The 27,039-nt window shown below is 49.8% G+C and overlaps 2 protein-coding genes across 3 annotated transcripts in view; one reads left to right on the plus strand and one right to left on the minus strand.

The window, feature by feature from the left end:
- Sos (Son of sevenless guanine nucleotide exchange factor) overlaps positions 1-1,450 on the plus strand; it is a 32,806-nt gene extending 31,356 nt beyond the window's left edge. Inside the window, exon 23 of the mRNA XM_077665684.1 lies at positions 175-1,450. Coding sequence (XP_077521810.1) covers positions 175-704 — 530 coding nt within the window. The 3' untranslated portion in view covers positions 705-1,450. The remainder of the gene's footprint in view (positions 1-174) is intronic.
- BBS8 (tetratricopeptide repeat protein 8) lies at positions 1,405-27,039 on the minus strand. 2 transcript variants are annotated; one of them, XM_077665685.1, is made up of 10 exons: positions 26,772-27,029; positions 21,671-21,874; positions 11,165-11,305; positions 10,184-10,366; positions 6,961-7,071; positions 6,739-6,878; positions 3,645-3,816; positions 2,013-2,135; positions 1,768-1,851; positions 1,405-1,566 (listed from the first exon to the last, which is right to left on the minus strand). In XM_077665685.1, exons 1-10 carry the CDS (start codon positions 27,003-27,005, stop codon positions 1,462-1,464), a joined length of 1,497 nt encoding a protein of 498 aa, XP_077521811.1. In that variant the 5' UTR covers positions 27,006-27,029; the 3' UTR covers positions 1,405-1,461. The 2 variants fall into 2 exon arrangements, with proteins under 2 accessions (XP_077521811.1, XP_077521813.1); XM_077665687.1 differs by lacking the exon at positions 10,184-10,366 and having other exon boundaries at positions 26,772-27,039.

The following is a 27,039-nucleotide window of genomic DNA, read 5'->3' on the forward strand; positions in this document are numbered from 1 at the left end:
CCACTTATTTAGGAGTCAACTTCTTTTTGGGCCAGTGAGGGCTTCAATTTAAGGGGTCCACTTATATTCCGAGCCGACCTATACGCGGCAGTGTGCTGGATTGCACATTGTGTTTTACTGAACTGGATTACAGTCTCTGCGGAGTTAACTAGGGACTGCATTTCTCTCCTCCAGCCCTGTCGCCTGCAACGACGCCGTCTGCACCGCCGTCTCACCCGCCTCCTCCTCCCCCACCATCATGCCCCAACTTGCCACCCCTTCTGCCTCCGCCCCCGCTGCCGCCTCGCAAAAAGCGCGACTCCTCTACGTCGTCCTGTGACCCGTCATCGCCAACAGGGACGGCCTTCTTCTCGGACGGGCCTGAGCAGCCTCCGCCCTTGCTGCCACCCCGTGATGGCCCACCACCTCGGGACGCGTCACCGCCCCCACCGCCACTACCCCCCAGGCGGGACGGTGGCTGGACGTTGCCCAGGACGCCGCCCCGCACCGTGCCAATAGACCAGCCGCAACGGACGCTGTCCCGCCGCAACTCGGCCCACAACGGAGACCTTGCAGCACTTCTGGTGCCGGGTCCACTGCCCCGCCGAGATATGGCGACTGCCCTATCCCCACCTCCGCTCAGGCCCCCGCCCTCGACGACACCACAGCTGCCGCCCAAGACGCACAGGCAGCCGCAGCTGGTGGTGAACCACAACAGCAGGTAGCGCCCGCCTTCTCCTGGGCCGGCAGCCAAGCTCTAGTGATCCGTACCTTGTTTCTGCTTCAGTTGGAATTGAAAGCAAAGGTACCTTTGCCTGCATCTAGTAATCTGAGCCAGAATGAAGTGTAGGACACAGCCAGCAGGCCACTGAGGGGGAGCCAAGGCAGATTGCCGCCCTGGAGAGCGAATGCTGTCTTCCCCGGCAAAATAATTCATTGCATCAAAAATGAACTGTCGTCACTTCGTGGCAGCCTTAGGAAGCCAGGCTTGCAGAAGTAATCACAAGGTGGTTCTCGGATTTGCTGGGCCTTGAGGCTGTGCCAGAGCCCGGCTGCCTCTATTCACCACGGAGTATTAGGGACCCACCGTACCCTAGCCTCTTGTAAGTCAGGCCCTTGCCAGTGCACAGACCTGACTTCTGCTGAGACTACAACACCGCCACCGCATGGGGAAGGCCGTCTTCATTGGGTGGCCCACACTGTCAGGACTACAGCGTCTTCGGTCAACGGAACGGCCCCAGGTCTTCAACCCAGGGTTCAAGCAGCGCCTTGCCATCGCAGCAACATGTGTACATAGACCAGTGCCTGTGGACGGCAGGACCGGCAGGCGGGCATTCACTTGTGATTTTTTTTTCTCCTTGTTGTTGTTGTTATTACCCGAGTGTTTGGGTGGGACAGTGTGTTTCCTTCTTTGTGCCTGCCACACAGGAACAAGGTAATTTATTTGCCCAATAAAAATGCAGTGGCGGCTTGTGGGTCCTCTCAGTGACTTTGGAAGAAGGCTTGCACCTTCTGCAGTAGGTCGGCACTGGCTGCGTGCTGGCCACACTTGCTTGCTGCTCGGGCACAGCCTTGCAGGTCCCCTGTCTGCAGGTGGAGTGGAAAGGGGGGAATTATAATTGTGCACACACATCAGTATATGATAGTGCAATCTGGAACCAGATGGTTGCTTCATAGCACTTTTACAGCACACTGTGGTCTTCTGCCACCTAACGCAGAAGTACATACTTCCTTATATATTTTCTGCCTTTATGAAAATAGGCGCGCAAATAACTGCGATGGGCGTACCTGTTTGAGCACGAGCGCATGGTTGTAGTGGGCTTCGCACAGTTCCGGCGCCATCTCGCCGGCCGTGACGAAGTAGGCGGTCGCCTGTTAGCGCGGCGGATGAGAGTAGACTTAGTACTGATCCGGCTAGCTGGCGCGCATGCACTTAGAAAAAGGTAGGAACGCGCAGTTGCGACTGCGCATGCGTGCCGGGCTTTTCTTGGTAGCTTGCAAAGTATGCGACGCCACTGGGAAAGACCTATTACCTGATCGACGTTGCCGTTAGCCAGCTCGAGGACGCCCAGGTTGTTGTACGACTCGGCGTGACCATTGTCGTAGACCAAAGCGAGGCGAAACGAGCGGGTCGCCAGCGTTTTGTCACCGGAGCTCTGCGAAAGCGAAGACACACTTAGCCAAATGTAGTCCGCTTGTAAAGCCTTTCTTACCAAGCAAAAGCTAACCACCAGACTAAAGTATAGCTTCTTACCTCTTCGATTTAATCAATAAGCTGGTTTCGTGTATTGTCACTGGTCAGCTGATTAAAGGGACTATGCAATAAATAGAGATTACGTAAAGCAGACGAGAGATAGGCATTTCATCACTCGGCACCCAACGCAAGAACATTTAAGCTAGCATCAATTACAACGAAGATATAGATTAAAAATTACGCTCATCCTCTCCCCCCTCAACTCGTACACGCGGGGCACCAGACAAAAATAAAGAAAACATCTCTGGGACTGGGTCCCGCCCATGAATACGTTCCTTTTGCAACTTCCGGTTGTCGCTCCTAGCACCCAGCAGCAGCGTCGGCGGCGTGATTGCGGCGCGCGTCGGGTTTCTTTGCATATAGTCTGTTGTAGTTAGCAGTAATGGACCCGGACTTCGGGGCGCAACTGCTCGCTCTTACGGCCGCGATGGGCATCGAGCCCTATGCGTGCGCACGAAGAGCCGTGCGAGTGGCTCCGGAACTCCCGACAGAAGGAGGCGGCAGAGGAAAATTGAAACCATATGTGCGAAGGCAATGCCCTGGCTCGCGCTTGCCCGAGAGGGTCGCGCGGCGGCACGAGCAGACGATTTTAACGGCTACCGGAAGTGTACCTGTGACGTCGTGGCTGCCGTGGCTCCAGCGAATGACAGCGTGTGGTGGCCTGGTGACGTCTTTTTTTCACGATTTTAGTTTCAAAATCGGCCACTACGAGCGCACCAATCGGCCCGCGAATTTTAAAAACCGCGGTTTTTAAAAATTTACAATAAATTGCCGGCTCAGTTCCGAAGACTCATACTTGGTGTGAATGCTTCTTAGGATCATTTCTAAGCATTGAAAAGATTTACAAGCGACTTTTTATTCATTGCATAGACCCTTTAATGCAGGGAGCGGCTGTCCATGGCCCATTGTTACCAACTGCTTTATTTTTTTTAGTTGTATCCTAGACTCGTCCGGTGTCGCATAAATGCGAGAATAACTGCGATGGGCGTACCTGTGTCAGCCCTCCATTCTGCATCGGCTGTGTGGGTGTTCAGTTTCAGGGGCGATGGTTCTTTATCGGGGCTGACATACCTACATAAGCTTAATGTAGATATCGCGCCTGTGTCACCACTGTCGGCTGGTGACGCTAAATTCGGGCGAAATGCAGCGACGAGTAGACAAACCGTGCCGTAACCCGCAGTGCATCGCTTCCGGCCTCGCTGTTGTGGGTGGCAGCAGCCGAAATCTGCGACGTCATGATCGCGGGAACTCCAGCTTCTTATGTGAAGGCCCGCGGTCGATAATGCGGAGCAATATGGGCTGAGCCGTTCTTCAATGCTTTTTTAGCTGGAGCCTGACTGGCTTTGCGCTTTTTGCTCTGCCTGCCGTTACTTGCTCTACAGTGCATAGCGCGGGGATGGCGAGCCCGTACCAGCGCCACAAGGCCCAGGTTGTACCAGACGTCGGCGAGCACCTGGTCCTCGGCCAGAGCCAGCGCCCGGTCGAAGCAGGTGAGCGCCATGTCGTACTGCTGCGCGTAGAAGCAGCACAGCGCCAGGTTGTTGTACAGCTCGGCCGTCGGCATGCCCAGCTGCAACAGGCGCCTGCACGGTGGAGGCGTCGGGCCTGCGCTTAGCGGTTTCAGGCTCTGCATCTCGCAGAGGGAAGGGGGAATTGAGTTGGTTCTATGTATTACAGGGCTTTGCTGAGCTATATTAGTGTCACCGAATGCTGGCAGAGGAGGCCTCAAGCCCAGTTGGATGTAGGAAAAAGCTTTTGTGCTGTGCATTACTGCTGTCACGTACGTGCTGCGTCTGTTGAGCTGGTGCACTTGTTTCAAAAGATGTTGGAGAGGTTCCGCCCAGCTTGACAGCCTTGCTCAGGCCTATGGCAGGGGCCTTCGTACGAAGAGCGTGGTGCTGCAAGCAGCTGACAAGCATTCAGTGCCAGATTGCGAGAGATAAAGGTTATATAACAAGAAGGGTCGGGAGGAGGAACATAGATGCGGCCTTCATTCTCTACACTGAGAAAAGAGAAATGTTGAGATAATGAATATGGGAAACGTGATGCCATAATACAGTGAGCTGCACGGTGCGTTCAAGGTGTAATGCGCACGTACGCGCATGCTCAGCGAGCTGGCTGCATCCCTCACACTGTTAGCGAAAATAAGCCCATCTGGGAGTAAATGGAGCCCTCTAGCTCATGCCCATATGAGAGTTTTGTGTACTCCATCCATATGGATGATCTCGTTTTACTCCTTAAAATGGGGGGTTTTTAGGAGTTCAATGGAGTACAAGTTTTCGTCCCCAAAATGAGGCACAAATGTTCTTGCGTCCTCATTTTGTCATTTCACAGCCGTGCGAGCGACGGAAGCGACAGGGGCAGCCGGAGAATCGGCTTGGGTGTCTGAGCTGCTCTCATGTGACCTGACGTCACGGGTTATTTTTGGCTAGGGCTCTTTGGTAACAACCTTACGATTAAGCTTTCCTATGCTCTCTCCATACCCTCCTCCTTCCAGGGTAACCATCTTCTGGATGGTCCCGTGGTAACCACCCTCTGGATACGCCTTCCTACTCTCTCGAGCGCCATACCCTCCTCTTCCAAGGTAACCGCCCTCCCGGTGGTTCCCGTGGCGACCACTGCACTGGCTGCGCCTTTTTTCTATCTCGCCGTATTCCCTCCCCTATCACGGTAATCACCCTCCTGATGGCGCCGATGGTAACCACCGACCGGTTACGCATTCCTCCGCTCGCACCATCCCCCTTCCGCAGTAACCACCCTCCAAGTGGTTGCCATGGGAACGCACCCGCCAATTACGTCGACTACTACTGCGACATATTACTACGACGACGACGCGAAACCCAGGTACGGTAGCTAAAGAAGCGCTCCTGAGAAGAAAATGACGGTGGCCTTTACAGATGGCGCCGCCATCCGTAAGCCACCCGCTCCAAAGGAGATAGCCACAGAGCTCTCCGCAAGCGCGGCGATGGTGGAGGCGGCAAAGTGACGTGTGCTTGTGTTTTACGAGCTCGTTTGGGTGCCTGTTGTCTGTTATGAAAGAATGTAACGTTACAATTAAGCTAGTGCTTTGAGCTTAAACTTCATTTTAGTGTATTTTTCATGGTCTTAAATTGCACCACGCTACAATTGACTGAAAACCAGCGCAAAATAAGTTTATAATGGCCTCACAGGTTAGGAATCTGTCCTGTTTGTTCGCTTTCATATTCGTGTTTTGAAAACTTGGTTGCTTAATATCATTGAGGAAACAATGCGGCCTCACAATCTTTATCAAGAATTCGGCGTTGAAACTCAGTATTCCATCGAATTTCCACTTCGATGCATCACGCTGCAGTGCATGGAGTGCAAAACGCAGCGGTAGCACGGAAGAAAAGCTGTTAGAATTGGGCCTAAGCTGGAGCTCTTGCATGCCGGCAGTGCGTAGATAGGAAGACCAGGTATCCTGGTTGCGCTGGAGGCTTCTGAGAAACACTTCTCTGTATATAGCTTACTGTTTCGCAAAGCGGAGGCAATCCGACCTCTTGCATCACGGAAGGCGTCTGTGAGTCAACAGAAGGGAGCGGCGAGCCAACGACAATGGTAACGACGGGGAGGTCACTCACCGCCATTATCACGCGACTGAGCAGAAGCAGACGAGACGTTAGGTGCCGGCGCACACGGGGCAAAATGCTGTTTTGTTGTTAGTGGCTATTTATTAATAAAATAACAATGGAAGGAAAAGATATGTTGCTAGCCGCGGCATCTGCCATCGAAACCTGAACTGCGGCTAGCGGGAATAAAAGGACAGGGAGAGGGAAATGAGGGAGGAGCGATAGTAAGAAAGGATAGGGGTAGAGGGGGTAATATACGCTATGTAAAAAATACACAGAATATGGAAATAAACGTTGGAGGGCGCTAGGCTACTGATCCGGAGTTCCCGGGTTCGAACCCGACCGCGGCTGCTGCGTTTTTATGGAGGCAAAACGCTAAGGCACCCGTGTGCTGTGCGATGTCAGTGCACGTCAAATATCCCCAGGTGGTCGAAATTACTCCGGAGCCCTCCACTACGGCACCTTTCTTCTTTCACTCCCTCCTTTATTCCTTCCCTTGCGGCGCGGTTCAGGTATCCGCCGATATATGAGACAGATACTGCTCCATTTCCTTTCCCCAAAAACCAATTATTATTATTAAATAAATGTTGGATGCTGCGCCGCGCATGATAGGAGTCACAATGGTGTTTTCTCTACTCCATTCGGGTTAAGGGGAGGGGGAGTTTTGAAACCAATGAGCCTCATTTCAAGAAGGGAGTTAAAAAAAGAGGAAGATCCTTCATTTTGCTGTATCATTCGGTGAACGTTGTAAAATGGCGCCTTTTCCTCATTTTTGCTCCATATTGATAGCGTAAATGTTTCAACCGAACTAAAGGGTGATATCAACCATTTAAGCTCTCATTGGGGTTGATTCTTATTCACAGCGTAGTAAGAAGGCCTTTCGGTGAGTCACCCTTTCTTTCGAATACACGGACCGACCTGTAGAACCTGAGCGCCATCTCCGGCTGGTCGGCGTAGAAGTGGTGCGTGGCGACGCAGGCGATGGCCTCCACATGCACCGCGTCCTGGCAGAGCAGCTCCCTGTACAGCTTCGCCGAGCGCTGCAGATCGTGCAGGCCCTACAGGGGAAAGGGGGTCGTCGCCGGCGCTGGAGTTGCAGCGTCTATATACTGCAAATGGCGCGCTTCATCATCATCGCACCTCGTAGACGCGTGCCATGGGCGCGACCAGGGCCGCCTCGTTCGGGAATTTGTCCAGGCCACGCCTGTACGCCTCCACGGCGGCCAACGGCTGGTCCATTTGAAGCTGCACCTGCAGGACCGGTACTCGTGGGTTGTCCCGTCGTGCACCGCTCCCGAGAGATGACGGAGCATATTTGTCATCCGGTATCAGGCACTCTATAGCTCCCATTAATCGAGACCACCACAGAGAACCGTGCTTTGGGATGTAAAAACTTTGGAAATAAGTAAAATGAGATAAAACAGAACAGTGGGAGTGTTTTGCTATAGCGAGAGACAAAAACTGCCCTTATATGGTCCCTGAAAAAAACGGCACGTTTTTAGTTTTTGAAGCGAAAAGCTTCACTACGCTAATCAACACCGCGCTTCGCGCGAGCCGGCGTATGTCGGAGCACGAGTGACGTCCCGCACGGCGCAGGTGGCCGCCGCCCGACCTTTCGCCGCTGCCGCGCGTGACGTCACGCGCGGCGCAGGTGGCCACTGCCGCGCGCTATGCGTCATCGTTTGACGTTCGCCGCAAGCGCGTGTTTATCGCGGAGGCCGACTATATAGCCGCTTGCCAGAGAATAGGCGTGCGCATTCAACATGGAAGGAGAAGAGAGAGATACTACCGATACAGATGTGCTACCACGGGAGTTGGCTGAAAAGGAGCGAAGAAATGGAAGGCTGAAAGCTCAACGAGCGTCCGAGACACCCGAACAGCGAGATGAACGTCTCGCTAAACGACGCAGCAAAGCCGAGTCTGAAACGCCAGAAGTACGACAGGCACGTCTCGCTAAACGGCGTGAAAAGGAAGCTGAACAGCGACGTTCGGCCATGTCAGCTGAGAGCAGCCAAGATGGTGAAAGTTCGGGAATTGCTGAGCAGTTGCGAAGTTAGAATGAAAAGGCCGTGAGCATAACCATAGGCTAAATCATAAAGCATAACCATAAGCTAAACCATAAGCATCACCGAACCTTTTCGCTTCGAGATATCCAGGCTTAACCTTAGCTAAGCCCCAGCCAATTATTACTTGTTAGCTGTGTGACATGTCACTGACCCGATTCGAATTAAGGGCAAACTGCTCATAATCTATCTTGCCTACTTTGGGTGTGACGCTGTATTTCGCTTGCACACGCTCGAGTGGCCAGTTTCCACTCCTGGATATAGCGATTCTTCGGATTTTATTTTTTATGCTTTTTGGCTTTGCTGTGTAAGTGCTGCCTTTGATTCTGCAGCCGAAAACTGTCATGGCTTGCTAGCTCTCAGCCTGTACTGCGCTCAGCTATATACAAGAGTGCAAAGCATAATGGATCGGAAAGAAACGTTTCGTGCATTGTACTCTTGCTCCGTGTGCAAAGCCAACAATAGCGGCACAGGCGCTGATGTACTCGGTGCAGTGTCTATATATTCGGATGACAGGTCGTCGGAGTAATGTGCAATTTCTCAATTCTCTGCTGCAGCGCTGGCGTTGCCTCTCCTTGCCGTGCGGGAGCGCAATCGGATTCGTACACCTGCTATTTGCCTCCGCCAAATATGCTTTCAATTACAACGCTGTCATCGAGAACGATTAGCGCGACACCCGGCTACAACTCGAGAAAAAAGCGTCAAAGGGCCTCCAAAGGATGCCCTGCAACCGATGACATCGACCTTTCGTCGCGGCGTCCTGTCGACCGCTTTGAACCTGCTAGCCCCTGGGGTATGCGACGCTATCATGAGGTGGGAGGCGGTTGACCGCGACGCCGTGACAATAGGTCGTCGCCACTGGCTTGAGGGAGCCTCCTCTGGGGAATTTTGAGAGGCGTTCTTGAGTTGTACCCGGTTATAGCCCTTTGCAACTTCTGTTAGAAAATTGGGCGTAGTCCACGGCGTAATCTGAGTCAGAGAGATCAACTCTATAGAAAAAAGGCATAAAAATATCGAGAAATTGATTGTGTGGAGGGACGCCTCATCTTTTAACTCGATAACAGTTTTCACCTACAGACGATATATGGCGAGCGGTCTTGTTGCAACTGAGCCCGTATTCTAACAGCATAATTTCTGCTTATGGTCTTTTTCCTGTTTTCCGGTCTACCATATACAGGCGCTGCATCACATATGTGTACAGAATTGCCACAGAGACACGTACAGTCAAGACCAGGACGTCGATAGCCAGCCCATGGGCAACGTTAACTCGCTTTGCCGTCAGTTTTGTGTTTCCGACAAAAATTCCAGGGGTGCACTAAAGTCTGCTTAGGTGCAGTAATTACTGCTTAGATGCAGTAATTTCACTTACTGCGCGTCTTTCCTCTCTCATGCGCGTCTGCCATCTCGCCTACGCACGCGCCATCTGCTAGACCAGCGCCGTACATTGCGAGGCTGTGTGTGGAAGGGGGTTTCAGCGGGTACCGCATGATGGCGCTACGACTGCACTCCAAGCACGGAGGAAATTTTCTGGAAACGTACAGTCGCCAGCAAAAGTTTGCGCGACGAGATTTCTTAGAAAAACATTTATTGTAGATCCACTTCGCTACCCAGTCGCCTGATATTATTACCAGAGGGAGGAGCATGTAGGCGCCTAGTGTCTTCATACATTGTAAGGCTTGCGTGACTGTGCAGGAATGAATTTTTTTCCGCACACCTACGTCCCGTAAACTTTTGCTGGCGATAGTACATCTGTAATTTAGATGCTCATAATTACTCATGTGCGCCTCGGTTCATATCTCGAAGACGCGCTTTTGAGACATCTGTGCAATCATTAGACTCGCGTTTATTCGACTTCAAACGTTGAAGGTGTTGGAGATGAAGTTATCAGTTTGATAGGACAGTTGTGTTCCTTGAAGCAGTTCCGGTTTTCTCACGTGAGTGAAACGCATGTCCGCTCCTGATATTTGAGAGTGCATTGCAGGACATAATACGCTTGTGATCTATTGTAAACTCTCAAAAGAGGCAATAAAGAAAAAAAGAAGCGTCGTGGCGGAGTGGAAGCGTTCCCGTCTCGCACTGCGGAGGCCCGTGTTCGATTCTCACCTACGCCTCCGTTTCCTTTTCGTTTCTTTTAAACTGTTCGTGCGGACGCCCTCTGTCCACAACTTCCGTCCACAGCTTCCGGTGGCGGCACTGATGAGCCAAGAAATGCTTTCACATTGAAAAAGCCATGCAGACCGGCGCGAATAGTAACAGATGAAAGCGAACATTGCGGAAGTAAGAGCTGAGTATAAGGATACCCTGGCGAGCCAGAGGTGCGCCCTGGGCAGTGGGTCCCCCGCCTCGGCTGCCCGTCGGAACTGGTGCTCGGCCTCACGAAGCATGCCCAGCCGCAACAGGCAACGGCCGCGTTGCAGCGACCACCATCCGCAGCAGTCGGACGCCCGATCATGGCCACCACCGCCGCCGGACAGCTCCAGGGCCTGTGACGCGCAAGGTGCTGTTCTTTCATGAACATCCCATATTGCGCGAAGTTACGTCACCGTTCACATGTGCGATGGAAACAGTTGTACTGTTATACAGGAATGTATAACGAGCCGCACGGTGTGGCCAAGAAGCAAATTCCCTGGGCTCTACACTTTTGACAAATTTGGGGTACGTATACAGGTGCGGTCAAAATAATACCGAGCATGAGTGGGCGCTTGAACCTCTCTTACGATTACGTGCTGAAAATACGAAGGTTTCTCGCAGTTGTAATAATAATAATAATTGGTTTTTTGGGGAAAAGGAAATGGCGCAGTATCTGCCTCATATGTCGGTGGACACCTGAACCGCGCCGTAAGGGAAGGGATAAGGGAGGGAGTGAAAGAAGAAAGGATGAAAGAGGTGCCGTAGTGGAGGGCTCCGGAATAATGTCGACCACCTGGGGATCTTTAACGTGCACTGACATCGCACAGCACACGGGCGCCTTAGCGTTTCGCCTCCATAAAAACGCAGCAGCCGCGGTCGGGTTCGAACCCGGGAACTCCGGATCATTAGCCGAGCGCCCTAACCACTGAGCCACCGCGGCGGGTCTCGCAGTTGTACGTGAGCGCACCATCCTCATTTACTAGTGTATGCAATGAGTACCGCGTAATTTTCTCTTGGCAAGGCGTGAGAGGAGTTTGATCGCCGAATCTTGCTCCGTGTTGTTATGGCTACGACTGCACGTCGTGAGTGATAGCGTGGTTCTCCAGCTTGGCGCTCTTGTGCCACCGTCTGAGATGGTGCGCGTGTCTCACCTGCCTGACGTCACCCCGGTGGTGGTAGAGGAAACGGAAGAGCGGCTTGGCGAGCCACGGCTTGTCGGGCCACCCCGACGACGCAGCGCCCAGACGGCCCAAGTCCTGCAACACCGCCGGGGCCGCAGTCGATGGTCGGCCCTGCATTCGCACGGGGGAGGGCGCGTCAGGCTGTACTGTTTTGTCACGTGCCTATATTATGGGGTCGCCACCGCGAGACTTCGGCGCATGTCAGAGCGAGAATGAGGGCAAGTAGATGTCAGACACCACAGCGTTGTAATGGCCAAGAGATGCACCTTCAATGAAAACGGTGCTAAGATGAAGAAAACTCACTGAAGGTGTCCCTGCCTCGGGCTGTTCTCCCAAGCAAGCGGTGATGAAATCGAAGCAGTTTTAGTACGAAAGCACTACTTAACACAGTGCCAACCAAGAATCTTGTGGGAAGCCTCGGAATAATTCGGGTAAGTTCGGGATAATTCGGAGGAGCTGCAGCCAATGGAAGGAAGCTCGATTAATTTCGGAGGGGCGTCGCGCGAGCTGTAGCCAATTGGGGGGGGGGGGGGGGGGGGGGGACCTTAGTTGCTTTTGCACCTTTCAACCATGGGGTGAGAGCACCTCTTGCTTTCGCACGTCTACTCGGTTTAACTACGTGAAACCCCAGCAATTTTTTTAGCGCGAATCTCTGAGGCTTGGCTGCTACATTTCATTTCTGAGCGGTTATCTCGGAATCGAGTGTGTGTGTGGGGGGAATTAACGGACGATCATCCGATGTGAATCGACAAATCTGCGTTAGGAGTATTGGTTTTACATTTCGGTTTTAGAATGGACGCCTCTCGTTGCGTCTTTTAATTTGATTTCGCCGTCGCTTTTACGTTCTTCTGCTGCGTGTGCCTCTGGTGGGTGGAGCCTTCTGGAGGGTATGGAGGCGGGTGGTTGAGTGGGTTAGTGGTGAGAAAAGGCCTGTAGGTGGGAGAGATACATTTTACCGGTGGGTGGCACTGGCAGCGCGCATTAGCCCAATAATTAACGCTCTCGTCTATTTCGTATATAGCGTTTTAGGATTATAAAGGTCCTACGTGCCAAAATCTGTTGACAAAACGTATCTTGTGCTGAATAGTTTCCATTTCAACTGCTCTCCAAATAAAGAATTTTTTCAGGCGCATGACTCCATTTTCCGTAAACTGCATTACCAAATAAAGGGGAACCGTTCATGTCTCTATCCCTGCAAGGAGTGGCCCCGCACAAGACGGCAAATTTATACAGAACTGATACCACCCCGAAACAATGGTTTCGGTTATACCTAAGCATTGCCTAAATTAGATTCAACATTTATACATTCGGTACATGTGGTTATCGTGTACTTTCTCAGCTCTCAGCATATACGTAATGATAGTAGTTATAGTAAATAGATAGTAAAAATAGTGATAGATAGTGGTAATGATAGTGCTAGAGATATAGGTAGTGATAGTGATAATGATAGCTGCCGATAGTGGTAGTTAGTGCTAGAGATAAATAGTAATGATAGCATAGTGATAGATAGTGATGGTAGTGATAGTGATAAAGACAGCTACTGATAGTGATAGCTATGATAGTCAGTAAGCTGACTACTCCAAAGGTCCTGAACGCTAATATCATTTAGTTTTCCTTTGAGTGCGTGAAGCCACTGGCTCTTTCTAATCTTTTATTTACAATCTAGATCAAGGTTTGTAGACTTTGTCAACCAGCCAGCATCGCCGTTGCACGCACTTTTACTGTGTACTGTGGCTGGAAACATGAGACTTGTTACATGATATTTATTGTGTGTGAATTCATGAATTTAATATTTGCTCTTACAGCAAGCCATGCATGTGCCGGCTCGCCAGACAGTTCGTATGAAGTTGACTTGTGTCGATAGAATACCAGCTCCTAAACACAGACACCACTCTTTCTGAAAAAAAAAACAGCTCTTGTTAGGTAGAAAAAGAGTAAGAACAAAAGTACAGGTATCACCGCCACAGGCCAGTCTCGCAAGTACAAGGGTGATGACGAAATAGGATAAAAGACGCCACAGATCTCCGAGGCTGACAGCGGTGCATGGAGGTTACGTGCTTGATCGATATTGAAGTATATAAGTTTTGTTTTGAAACCACCAGTGCACTTTTATCACATGAGGAAGACGGAAAAAAGACAACCAGAGTGTGGGAAGTCACTCTGAGCTTTCGGAAGGATTCTGAGCTCGAATTTTTTCCGCGGAAATTCGATCTACACGCTCCGAGCATTCTTAGAAACTTCTAATTATTAGGGCGTAAGCCTTTCTTGGTTCATGAGTGGCGTGGACGGAAGTTCTAGACAGATGTTCCAGACAGAAGTTCTAGACAGATGTTCCAGACAGAAGTTCTAGACAGAAGTTCCAGACAGAAGTTCCAGACAGAAGTTCCAGACAGAAGTTCCAGACAGAAGTTCCAGACAGAAGTTCTAGACAGAAGTTCTAGACAGAAGTTCCAGCCAGAAGTTCCAGACAGATGTTCCAGACAGAATTAAGTTCTAGACAGAAGTTCTAGACAGAAGTTCTAGACAGAAGTTCCAGACAGAAGTTCCAGACAGAAGTTCTAGACAGAAGTTCCAGACAGAAGTTCCAGACAGAAGTTCCAGACAGAAGTTCCAGACAGAAGTTCCAGACAGAAGTTCTAGACAGAAGTTCTAGACAGAAGTTCCAGCCAGAAGTTCCAGACAGATGTTCCAGACAGAATTAAGTTCTAGACAGAAGTTCTAGACAGAAGTTCTAGACAGAAGTTCCAGACAGAAGTTCCAGACAGAAGTTCCAGACAGAAGTTCTAGACAGAAGTTCTAGACAGAAGTTCCAGACAGAAGTTCCAGACAGATGTTCCAGACAGAATTAAGTTCTAGACAGAAGTTCTAGACAGAAGTTCTAGACAGATGTTCCAGACAGAAGTTCTAGACAGAAGTTCTAGACAGAAGTTCTAGACAGAAGTTCCAGACAGAAGTTCCAGACAGAAGTTCCAGACAGAAGTTCTAGACAGAAGTTCTAGACAGAAGTTCTAGACAGAAGTTCTAGACAGAAGTTCTAGACAGAAGTTCCAGACAGATGTTCCAGACAGAATTAAGTTCTAGACAGAAGTTCTAGACAGAAGTTCTAGACAGAAGTTCTAGACAGAAGTTCTAGACAGAAGTTGTAGAACGGAAGTTGTAGAACGGAAGTTGTCCGCAAAAATGTCCGCACGAACTGTCAATAGTGATAGTGCTAGAGATAGATAGTGATGGTAGTGTAGTGATAATAGTGGTAGTGATGGTAGTGTAGCGGTAATAGTGATGGTAGTGATAGTGATAATTACAGGTACTGAGACTGATAGCAACTGATAGTGATAGTGCTATAGATAGTAAAGTTAGTTTAGTGATAATAGTGATAGTTATGGTAGTGATAGCAACTGATAATGATAGTGCTATAGATAGATAGTGAAGTTAGTTTAGTGATAATAGTGATAGTTGTGGTAGTGATAGCAACTGATAGTGATAGTGCTATATATAGATAGTGAAGTTAGTTTAGTGATAATAGTGATAGTTATGGTAGTGATAGCAACTGATAGTGATAGTGCTAGAGAAAGGTAGTGCGAGAGATAGTGATGATGATAGCGACAGTGGTAGCGATGGAAAACTTTAGAAGATTTTGTTACACATCGGAAGAATCGACCATTACTTTCAATATTTCCATAACAGTACCTTAGTATTTTTCAATATTCAAAATTTTTTGTCCATGAACGTTGGACATGAATACTAAAGGCGATAACAGGAAGGCAATAGAGTCCATGGGAAGTATATAGATAGTCTATAGACCATATTATAGGGGTTTCTTTTGCTTCACAACTTTGTGCAAAAAAAAGGCTATAGTCATCGCCAGTTGCATGGTCGTTGTTTTTAGAGTGACGAAGCAAAAGAAAGTGCATGCCGTAGTACGATGAAGCAGCTAGGCAGTTCGAAGTTGTCGCCGGAGACTTAGCGGTCGACATTACGCTTGCACCGATCGAGCTTCCCGCGAGCCAGATATGCGCTCAGTTTCAGTATGGTCCCTTTTTCTAGAGGCCATAGTTTCGAAATTGGAGCGGAAAAACACACGCCGGATTTATTATCGCTGCAGGACTGTAGAGGGCGACTCACTGCTATAGACTGTTCCTATACAATTTAATTAGCGGATTTCAATTAGCTAGACCATAGGCGTGATTTATTAAATTACTGATTTGTACCGCGGCTGAGAGTATGCTCCTGAAAACATTTTCTTTCTATTTCAACCACCAGGTATTTTTTTTTACATCTTCTAAAGTCGTCGATGAAACACCTGGTATTTTGTGAGAACAAAGTATTGAAGTCATTGTTGGTTAGTCATGTGTCGCAACGTCAACTTTCGTTTCATGGCCATTACACTCCACACATATCGATATACCGATAACAAAGTAACCAACAGCTGCCTTGTCTTGGAGTACACGTTCAATTTGTCCTTTCGAAGGCACATGGTGATGAACGTCTGCACATCGTTGAAGCGTATTGATTGAAGTAACGAAACACTTTATAAACGATAGCGTAAGCAGACGCACACGCACACACACGCACGCACGCGCGCCGGTGCTTTTTGGAAGAGAGCTACCGCTACAAAAAAAAATAGACCACGCATGCCACTGCCGCCGTCGTCGAATATCTATGGCGGCTGTAGCTAACAGCAGCTCTGTACAATAACTTCTTAACTTCATTGGTGACCTCTCCGTCGGACACCAAAGCACGCACTCTTCACCCTATCTGTTTTTCACCTCGACAAACAACCAGAGGGGCGAGAGATTGCGCAATGTCCGGGCTGTAACGTACAATGCTCGTCGATCGGCATCGTGAACAGACATCCCCCTATATCCTTCCGCAATGGTCCGCTGACATACATGTATACACTGGCGACCAAAGAGTGTGGCCACATGGCGGGAATGCTATCCAGGAAAACAACTGTCGTCCTATAAACTCTCATTCGAATGTGATACCTTGCAGTTTAACCTTTTAATGAATTAAACAAGCTTATGACGCAAAACTAGTTGACAACCGCTCGTAGATCCTCCTACCTTTTTGCCACCGACACTCCCCCTTATTGCGTCGTCCACGCCCCGGTGTCACGAACGCGCCTTCGCTTCCTGCGCCGCATTCAAAGAAAGGGGAATCCGCGGGCGCAGTTATTTGTGGCACCTCGCACCCGTCCGACGAGGACCTCCTCGCCGATTGCCCGCGCCACCAGCAAGCGGCAGCAAGAGTACCTGCGGGCTTGACTCTGCAATCGGAACGCCTTTTATCTGCGCTCCGAGGGCTTGGACTCTGATCCTGGCCCGATATGCAGATTCGTGTGCCCTTACAGTATATAGTAGAGCGGAAGTTTGGGCTAGTTGGCATTGATTCATCGTGACAAAAAAAGCATGCACTTTGACGAAAAACAGAGAACAAGAAGGAAGACTAGCAACTTAAGTTTGATGGGGAAAAAATCGAACAAGTAAATAGACAGTAACCATTTGGAACTGCACGCGTCGAAACCACAGGGGAACAAGTTAAGCAGCGTGGCAAGGAGGAGGGAATTAAACACGAGAAGAGTGCAGCCGACTAATAATAATTGGTTTTTGGGGAAAGGAAATGGTGCAGTATCTGTCTCATATATCGTTGGACACCTGAACCGCGCCGTAAAGGAAGGGATAAAGGAGGGAGTGAAAGAAGAAAGGAAGAATGAGGTGCCGTAGTGGAGGGCTCCGGAATAATTTCGACCACCTGAGGATCTTCAACGTGCACTGACATCGCACAGCACACGGGCGCCTTAGCGTTTTTCCTCCATAAAAACGCAGCCGCCGCGGTCGGGTTCGAACCCGGGAATTCCGGATCAGTAGTCGAGCGCCCTATAACCACTGAGCCACCGCGGCGGGTCACAGCCGACTGTCCAAATAGCAGAATTCCCTAAACTGGTGGCGTCTTTCTCTGCTTTTCGTCAAAGTGGGCGCTGTTTTTTTTTTTTGTCAGGATGTACCTTTACAGCCTTTCTCGCGTTTTAAACACGAATACGCCTGTATGGGAGTGAAACTGAGGGAGTAAACTGTCCTCTACACCCTTTTATGAAAGGGAGTGCGCTAGACGACAGCTTACTCCCTTTTCACTCCTTCCTGTTTACGGTGCGGTTACTTATTCGCAGCGGTTTAGTTTGCCCGTTTCAGCCTGACGTCATAGTATATCTATAACGCTAGCTTGACGCGTGTTAGTGAAACGTTTCTGCACATCGTTACCATGCTGCCGGTATACTCTAAACAAAAGGAGTAAAATGCGAGTGCGCTAGAAGTCAGCTTACTCCCTTTTTTACTCCCATATAGGCGTATTCGGTTTATAGTGTACCGTTGTCATGCCTGGAACTGCCTGCGCATGCGCAAGGTAAACACGCGCTGCCAGAGCCCCAAAATAGCAGTGCCAGTACGACGAGGCGTTCTGTTCGCTTCAGCACAGCGTTACCACACTCCCAAAGCTGCCAACTGCGCATGCGCTGTTGGCTGCAGCTGTATTCGCGTAAGCGGTTTACGCTACACGCTATGCTAAAGCGATGAGCTGCCAATAGCATCTGCGTCATCCGGCTATATTTGGCTCCTTCCATTTTCTTTATATTCATCATAATTTATTCGTAATGGATTGTTTGTTTGGAGCGTACCTGTGGCTGGGCTGCGTAAGGGAAGTAGACAGAGTCGGCTGTCTACCGCAACGGTAATCACGGAGCGACAAGACAAAGAGCAAAAAGAGCACAAATCACGGAGAGACAGCGCCGAGTGTTTGCGCTTCCTCCTTGTCTTCTGCAGCGCTGCGATTGCGGCAGCTATTTACGGCGCTTTCTTGTACTGAGTGGGCTGTTTTTGCACTCCCGCCTTTGTCGACAGATTTGAAAGTTTTTTTTTTCTTCTTTTATCATTCTGTTAATTTCAGCTTTTCTTTTTTGCTTCTAAAAGTGAATCTAGATACATAGTTCGGGATAGCCGGCTCTAAACTATTGCCTTATTGTAGCGAAAGCTACGTTGGCCACGAACTCGCATTCCCGCCGTGGTCGCACCGCACCACGTGACCAACCACGTGACTGGTCACGTGATCAACCGCGTGACGAACCACGTGACAACAACTAACCAGACAAGACTAGCCTGGACTTGCAATCAAGATTAACCAAGGCTAACCAAGCTATGTCTTAGCTTTCGCTACGTATATCCTGGCATAGCCGAGCTAAGCCACTGTTTTAATCCATAATTGGACATAAGCAATGTTTGGCTTGGTTTGTTTTATGGGGCTTTAACGTCCCAAAGCGACTCAGGCTACGAGGGACGCCGTAGTGGAGGGCTCCGGGAATTTCGACCACTTGGGGTTCTTTAACGTGCGCTGACACCGAGCAGTAGACGGGCTTCAAGCAATGTGGCCATATACAAACCTGTTAAGGCTGTCCTGTCCGTCTCTCTGTGTGTCTGCCTGTCTGATCTAACCTCACGTAATCTAACCACCACTTAGCAAAATCAAGAGACAGAGAAGCTGCGGCACATTCGCTGTCGATCCCGCCTTGCTGCCTTCATCGCGTTTGTGTTCTTTTGCTGTTGCTACATGAATGAGTACCGACTAGCTTAACTTTGTACTCTAGCAGCCCGGTCTAATCTAGCCTGATCTAGTCTCTCTCAAATGTATCGCGAAAGATAGAAGCCAAGGGCCATATCTTGTAATGATTCTTTTCGTAGCTCACTCGTTATTTTTCCGTTCTACCATTGGTAGTTGCGACTAGTGATGCCTTGGCGGACAAACAAATACGGAAAGTCATTGGCTGGTTTACCGTTTCTGGATGGGTAAGGGGGTGAGGGTAGGGAGGAGGACCGAGGCTGTCGATGGGTGGCTGGGCATTCCGCCTAACTATCCTAACTATTGCATGATACAGCTCAAGAACGAAGCGGATTTTCCCCGTCAAAGGACCCCCTTCCAGCCAATGGCGCCGGCTGATTCTCATGGCCCTGCTAGCGTGGTAGTGCAGGAAGCGGCCGGACAACCCGGGGAGGAGACCAGCCCTTTTCATCTGCAACTCCCTGCATTGTCACGCTAGCAGGGTCATGACAGTCGGCCGACGCCATTGGCTGGAAGGGGATCCTTTGACGGGGAAAAGCCGTTGCGTTCTTGAATTGTATCCGACTATAAAGGGGTGCGACAGAGGTAGTGGATGGTGCTTCTCGAGGCTGAAGGTTTCACTCAGCGAGGTTTCACACAGACGACAACAGCATACCGCAAGGGCCACTCGATCTTTGCTCTCGCAGTAAAAGAACGCGAACATACGGGACAAACAGGAGGCCACACTTACCAACGGGACTAACTTAAAGCGAAAGCTGTTTATGCCTTCGATTGGCGATGGTCTGCGAAGGTGAGGGAGAGAAGCGAGTGACGGGAGAGATGAAGTCGAGATGGGAAAGGGAATAGCTGGTTATAAGGGAAGGAAAGGCGCAGCAACTGTCTCACTCTATGTGGACACCTCAACCGCGCCGTGAGAGAAGTTCGATGTGGAAGAGGGAAAGGGCCACCGTAGTGGAGGGCTTCAGAATAAAAATGTGGGGGCGTTTTAGTCTCCTACAAGCACGTAATGCGGTAGCATTAGATTTCACATTTGTCGCAGCTTCTGTTGCAACTTCAGCACGTGTGTGTCTGCGTCATTTTTTTAAAATTTTCGGTCCACATACAGTCTTATTCGGACTGCTAGCTGCAGTAGCAGGTATCTGTTGTGCTGTTACGGTACCGGCGTTTGCACATATATATCTATCTTTTCTTTTCTCATTTTTAATTTCGTTTTTCTCTAGCTTGCTGCCTAAAAATAGGTTGAGGGCCGCCGCAGTTATGGCGCTCGGCTGCTGACCCGAAAGACGCGGGCTCGATCCCGGCCGTGCTGGTCGAATTTCTAGGGAGGCGAAATGCTAGAGGCCCGTGTGCCGTGCGATGTCGGCGCACGTTAAAGAACCCCAGGTGGTCGAAATTTCCGGAGACCTCCACTACGGCGTCCCTCATAGCCTGAGTCGCTTTGCGCGTCCATAGGCCATAAAAATGGGTTGGTCACAACCCGGCAGGCAGAGTTTGATGACGTCACAAAGTCACGTGATATCTCTCGCCAAAGGATTAATTGCCACTATGGGCAGGTTGTGATGACGCCACAAGTTCGCGTGACACCTCTGGACCCACCAGGGTAGGTTGGGATGACGTCACAAGGCCACGTGACCTCTCTCGACCAATCAGGTAATTCTGTGACAGCGGAAATAGGCGGGGTATTGGTACGACGACAACTCTAATTCTATCGCATTATTAATTTCTCTAACCTGGGGATATTTTACGGGCATTGACATCGCCCAGCATATACGGGCTTCTTTTGCATTTCGCCTCCATGGAAGCAAGGCGGCCGAGATTAGATCTCACGTTCTCAAGATAAGCAGCCAACACTGTGAACGCTGAGCCACCGCGGCGGATGGGAACTCGCAGCGTCGGCGCGCTCTGCTGGCGAGTACTATCGCATGTGGAAAAATGGCGGTGGTATTATAGCTCTGGTTAAACTTGGAGTGACGCGATAGCTACAGCTGGCCGAATGGAACTCGCTCAGTCGAATTGGAAAGCCAGTCTTTCGCCGCTCCGTTTCGCTGGGCGTTCCTTCTTTATCTTCGTTCCTGGACGCGGATTCACTCTCTCCTCCTCTACACTCCTCCCCTACTCGGTTTCGCCAGCGCGCCGCGCCGCCGGCATCTGCCACGGTGGCCACGGTGCCGCCACACTGAAGGCTCGAAATGCTAGCGTAATGGTAGGCGCGCGGCGCGCACGCCAGCTGTGGGCTATGACGTCACTCCGCGCATGCGCACAGATGGCGGAGCGGTGGTGCCACGGCTCAGCGCGCAGCCACGCTGACCTCGCGAAGTGGCTGGCGTAGTGTAGCTCTCGCTACTAAACCCCGAAGGAAACTGCGAGGAGATGGCGCAGTTGTGTAGCCTTGCTTCTAGCAGAGGTGGGGTTGCCATATCACCTCAAAACGTTTTATGGCGCCCATATCCAGCACAGCTCTCTCTCGAGTTAGTGCATTACGCCACACAGCTGAAACGTTGTCAGTTTTGTTCTGTCAAGAAAGCACAATTTATTGCTGAAACCATCTCTGCTTGCTGAAATGTATATGCTTTCTTGGGAGTACAGAGAGAGAGAAGACTTTATGCGAGTTCAAGTGAAGACCATAGATACGCTCTCCAGCTTACATAGCGAGCGCTGGCGAGTTCGCACTTGACCAATAAAACGAGTTGGTAGCCAGCTCCCGCCCTGTTCGTCATTTCTTCTCACGCTGTTTTCTGAGTACCTAAGAGCATGGTTGCAGAATACTGTTCCAGACCCCAAAGCGGAGCATATGAGATCCCTGCGGCCCGCACGTCCGTGTGCACGCGAGACGAGAAGAGTAATTGTATATATCGCATGCAATACACGTGCCGTTCTCGCCGCCGTGCCGGGTCCCGCGGCGGTCCTGAGCGCCCTCTCGACGCCCAGCTGGGCGGTGGACACGGCGCGCGACTGGGGTCTGCGCCGCATGCCCGTCAGGGGGCGGCCTTCTCGCGTCACCGGCCTCCCTGTGGCAGCCGTCGCTGGGGCCGGCGCCCGTAACGATGTGCCCGGTCGGCCCGTCTGCGCCGTCGCCTGCGAGCAGAAGACGCCAGTGTACGGTGAACAGAGAGCACAAACTCAATTGAATTGAGAAATTACAGGATTGCTTAAGATCGGAAATGCGAAAGCCTTTCGCTTTCCTCTCTTTCTCTCTCTATTTCTACTTTATTTTCATTTTTATATCTATCTATTTTTCCCGTTATCGTTTGTTCTCTTTATTTTTACTTTTGCATTTCACTTCTTATTTTCGATTGTTTTAATTGTTGTTACTTTCCATCGCTATCGCTGGCATTATCACTATCATCGTAATGAACTATCGCTATCATTATCACCATCACTACCTGTCTAGCGCTATCACTATCGAGAGCTATCATACTCACTATCACTACCATCACTGTCTGTCTCTAGAGCTATCACTAACGCCGAGCTATCATTCTCACTATTACTACCACCACTCTCTCTATCACTATTTTACTATCTATTTACTAAGTATCGCTACTGGTTCATGGTTCAAGGGGGTTTAACGTCCCAAGACGACTCAGGCTATGAGGGACGCCGTAGGGAAGGGCTCTGGGAATTTCGACCACCTGGGATTCTGTAGCGTGCACTGACATCGCATACTACACGGGCCTCTAGAATTTCGCCTCCATCGAGATTCGACCGCCGCTGCCGGGATCGAACCCGCGTCTTTCGGGCCAGGAGCCAAGCGCCATAACCATTCAGCCACCGCGGCGGCCCCTAAGTATCGCTACTATCATTACATATGTGTTGCCTATCAGCTGTGGCTTAATCAATTTTTTTTGCATTTTATTTTGATTACCATACAACTTTATGATTGATAGTTCAAGCGGACAACTTACGTGTACAACTTTCTTCCACGCTACTCACGAGCCAAGAAAGGCTTACGCTTTAATAAGTTGGCCTGTATCGATATGGCTCCACAAAGAAACCACTCTCTCCTTAAGCGGAGCGTTTATGAGCTAGAAAAGGCAAAAGAAAATGCAGGTTTCGCCATCACCGGCCGGTTTCGCAAGTAAAATGCGCGCGTCGACAGATTTTTAATGCGGATCCCAGAGGCTACACTACACCACCATTCACTTCAAATGGTGATCACGGAGTCCTTTTCGGTTAGGACGTCGCGAGTTTGGGTCGACTGACGGGAAGGTTTTGAAATCCAATTTTCTCGGCGATAAATGTGTCTGCAGGACAAACGTCGACATAGACGAAAAGAGTCAGAAATCAATTTTTACTCAGAACAGTAAATGGACGGAGTACTTGTTCCCCGTATGACTTCAAGATATGAGCAGACAAGAATTGGGGAGTCGGGGAACTCGTTAAGGCATGTTAAGAAAGAAGGCAACATACTCTGAGGCCACGGCAAGCATAGCGGAAGTAGTGATTGGTGGTGGCGGCGGTATAGTAATAATAGTAGCTACTCTAGCTGTTTGTAGTAGTAGTAGTAGTAGTAGTAGTAGTAGTAGTAGTAGTAGTAGTAGTAGTAGTAGTAGTAGAAGGAGAAGAAGAGACGAAGTAATTTAATGAAAAAAAAACATGAACAGTTCGACCGGGAGAAAGGGAAAATAAGAGTTAGTGTGCGAATGGAGGATGATTTCGGTGATTATGTGCACTGGAGAGGTTGCTTTGCCAGCAAGGTTCTCGAAAGCGCATGTATTTTGGTGCGATCCAAAATTGGTTGGGCTACAGCGCCGAGGGTAACCGCGTTCTCGAAATTCTAAAAAAACTGATGTGGATATTACTTACGATGGGCTACCCGCCTCTCAATAATTAAGGAGCCTAAGAGTAATAGTTAGAAAGTCAGCTATTCAATATTGGTTAACAAGCCTGCTAGTTAGCATGTCTTAGCTGTATTTTTATGTACTACACCGCTCACAACGCTGTGCCGAAAAAAGCGCTCTTCTAACTCAAAAAGCCCGCGTTTAAAAATTTTTTTAAGTCTTCGGTGAAACACCCTGTATATATACATAAAGCGCCGACTGTAGTCGATGAACCGCGAGCATCTCACAAGCTTAGCCCAGGCACGTAGCTTCCAGCACATGACAGGACGCACGTGAGAAGAGAGAACGCATGGCAATCGTTCGCTGATTCAGCTTCGATAAAAACCGCCTTGGGGAGATTCCTGACGTAAGCAATTCACTGGCAGGGCCCTTCACAATGAGCGGATGTTGTAAGATTGATAACAAGCGTGTTATCACCTATTATCCGCGCGTACGTGTTATCGCGGAGTTTTGATAACAGGTGGTATCGAAACTGCGTGCACTGTCATGCCACCCCCCCCCCCCCCCTTTATTGTCAATGAACATCCCTTGTTATACCTATAGGGCCGCGAGTGCTTGTCTCTGCTCGACCTGTTGTTGCCTCTCGAGAACGGATCTTCGCATTGTCTGTGGCAATCATTGTTTGGAAAACTTTCATCAGCCGTTTCAGGGTAATGGCACATAGGTGCCGTGCTTTCTATGATACGTGGTCGCGCAACCCTGTACGGACGCAAGCTGCTTGGCTGCGTTCTATAGCGCGATAAATGCAGCGTCGCATTCGGTATAGAATGCGTGCATTGTTTTGCAAGCGCATGTATACCAGCTGCTGCTTCTCTACTGGCCGGAGGTATACAGTACATCTGCTCGCCGCGGTCGTAGGTGCACTGCATTGTCTGATGCGGCGATATCTGACGAAACCTATGGGACGTCGAAGAATAAACGCACTGGTCGGCTGCACCATTTGTCGAGCGCAGTCGTGATAACGAATCGGCCAGTTGCGAGAAATATTGCCTAGTACAGTAATTCCACTGAGAGGATTTTCGTAGAAACCTGTCTCTGTGCCTCCACATGAGTATGCACAGTGCGATCAGAAAGATTCAGGGGCGTCTCGTCAAAGCTCTTGTTTCTAGTTAAAAGCAAGCCCCACTCAAAATGACCCTTGTACCCTTTAGAAAAACCGCTTGGACTCTTTACTTTTGACAAAGAATGTACATTTCATCGTTTTTATTTCAGTTTGGATAGCATCAACTCACGTTTGCTCTAGTCAAAGCTGCTCTTGTTCCGTCATCTAACGGTTTAGTTCTGTCATTTTCCTTTCAACAGAGAGCTGCCACGTCCGCAGGGTCATTTGCAGCTTTTTGTTAGCAATTCCTGTGGTCAATAGGCGATCGATTGTGATTAGGCCTATACGTATTGTTGCTCCATGTTTCCAATTCTGAGCTGCATTGTTTCTCAGAATAAACGTGCGGCTGTTGTGACAGCCTTTTATCGTTGGCACACATTAGGACTGGCAGTGCGCCAGGTAGAATGCTAAAGCGCCGCTGCTGCTGCCACACTAAACCTTCCTGCCAAGGTAGCTTCGCCGCTTGTCATTCAGGAGCTGCAGTGAAGCTGGTGGTGTCCGCGCACCATTGCAGACGACAAAGCCGGCGGCCGCTGCGTACCAGCGTGCTGCACCCCAATCGCTGATAAAATATCACCATCATCATCATCATCGCCATCATCATCATCGCCGTCGTCGTCATCAGCTGGGTTGGTTCCGCTGCGGGACAAAGCAGGCTCATTTTCTATGCTGCACCAGCCGATTCTAGCGAATTTCCTACGACACAAGTTCATATATGGTTCTCAGGGGCAAGAGATGTCGACTGATTAAAAAAATTTCAGGGGGCACATTGGCGATCTAAAGTGCGCGAGGCGGAAGCCCTTCAGCGCGACTTTGGCTGCTACTGTTGCTGCCTTTGTGAGCTACTAATTAATTGTGAAGTAACTGCTAACTACCATTTGATTATTAATTAACTGCTAGCTACTAATTTCAACTGCTGACTGCTACTTGACGATCAATTAACTACTAGCTATTAATAGCTAATTAACTACTACCTAATAATTAACCGTGAAATACTGACTACTCATTAGTGGTTGCTTAAATTATTTCAAGTGACTATTTAGTAATGACTAGTATTAGTTACGACTAGTTAACTAATTAGGTTTTGTGGATGTAACGGACGCCGGACAGATCCGTGGCCGCGAGTATCAGCCATTAAAGTCTTTCGCCTTATCACCGGCGGCTGGAACATGTTTCCTAAAGGGTTCAATGAAATTGGCATAGAATCGGGAGGCTATAAACTCTCGTTTAGCATAGCTGACGCTGCATAGGCTTGCGTAGTCCTTCAGCGTGCCGTGAACAAAGCCCGTAACGCGGCTCCGAAATTAGCAGGGTGCTCAAGGAGCCACGCAGACGCCTTTTTTTTTTCCTTTTGCCATATGAGATAGACGAGAATCCGATGAGGAATGAAAGCTGGGCGTACTTCTTGCTTAATAATGCTCTACAGTGATAAATGTAGCAGTTAAGCTTTTCTGAGTTTGCGCGCAATCTCGATAACAATAAATAGTAGCAGTAGTAGAAGGAGGAGAAGATGACGTAGTGATGGTATAGCAGCGTTCTTGGGACTCTTGTGGTAGTGCGAGGAAGCTTATGAGGAGGAGCAGCAGCTGTTGTATCAGTATAGTAGCAATAGTGTCAGTGGTAGTAGCAGTGGCACATATTAATACGTCTACCATCACAGCAAACTCACTGATGTCACCACTCCGGAATAACATCGTCACCTTTTGACCAATGAATAATAATAATAATAATTGGTTTTGGGGGAAAGGAAATGGCGCAGTATCTGTCTCATATATCGTTGGACACCTGAACCGCGCCGTAAGGTAAGGGACAAGGGAGGGAGTGAAAGAAGAAGGGAAGAAAGAGGTGCCGTAGTGGAGGGCAATTGAGCATTGCATGCACATGATCCATACATATCATGAGAAGGATCGGGGGGAGGGGGGGGGGGGACCTGCGGTATACGGTGCAGGTGTAGCTATCCCTTCTTGGTACCAGGGGAGAGAGGGAAAAGAAAGTCCACACAGCGCAAGGTACACAGGAAGAGCTGACTCGCCTGGTTGTCGAGCAGCTCCTCGGCGAGCGGCTGCAGTCCATCGAGCTCGAGTTCGTCCAGCCACGCGTGCTGCGTGAGGGCCAGAACCCCGAGCCACTGCAGCAGCTGAGGCTCCGACGAGGAAGAGGAGCTGTGGCGCTCGCACAGCTCGGCGCACTCGGAGAAGTGTCGCCGCCGGTACAGGCTCAGCGCCTGCTGCACGGGCTCTAGCGCCACCACCGCCGCTGCCGCCATTCTGCCTCCTCTGCGGGGCACTGATTGAGCGAGG

Source organism: Amblyomma americanum, chromosome 5, assembly GCF_052857255.1.
Source record: "Amblyomma americanum isolate KBUSLIRL-KWMA chromosome 5, ASM5285725v1, whole genome shotgun sequence".
In the NCBI taxonomy this organism is placed as follows: domain Eukaryota; kingdom Metazoa; phylum Arthropoda; class Arachnida; order Ixodida; family Ixodidae; genus Amblyomma; species Amblyomma americanum.

Bases quoted from the DNA above. Each gene is read 5' to 3' on its own strand.
- BBS8 (XM_077665685.1), bottom strand. From the start codon at position 27,005: ATGGCGGCAGCGGCGGTGGTGGCGCTAGAGCCCGTGCAGCAGGCGCTG. The intron at 7,072-10,183 runs GTATCCTTATAC...CCGGTCCTGCAG, and splicing joins CGCACCTCTGGCTCGCCAGG to GTGCAGCTTCAAATGGACCA. The intron at 2,136-3,644 runs GTACGGGCTCGC...TCGCTTTCGCAG, and splicing joins ACCTGGGCCTTGTGGCGCTG to AGCTCCGGTGACAAAACGCT.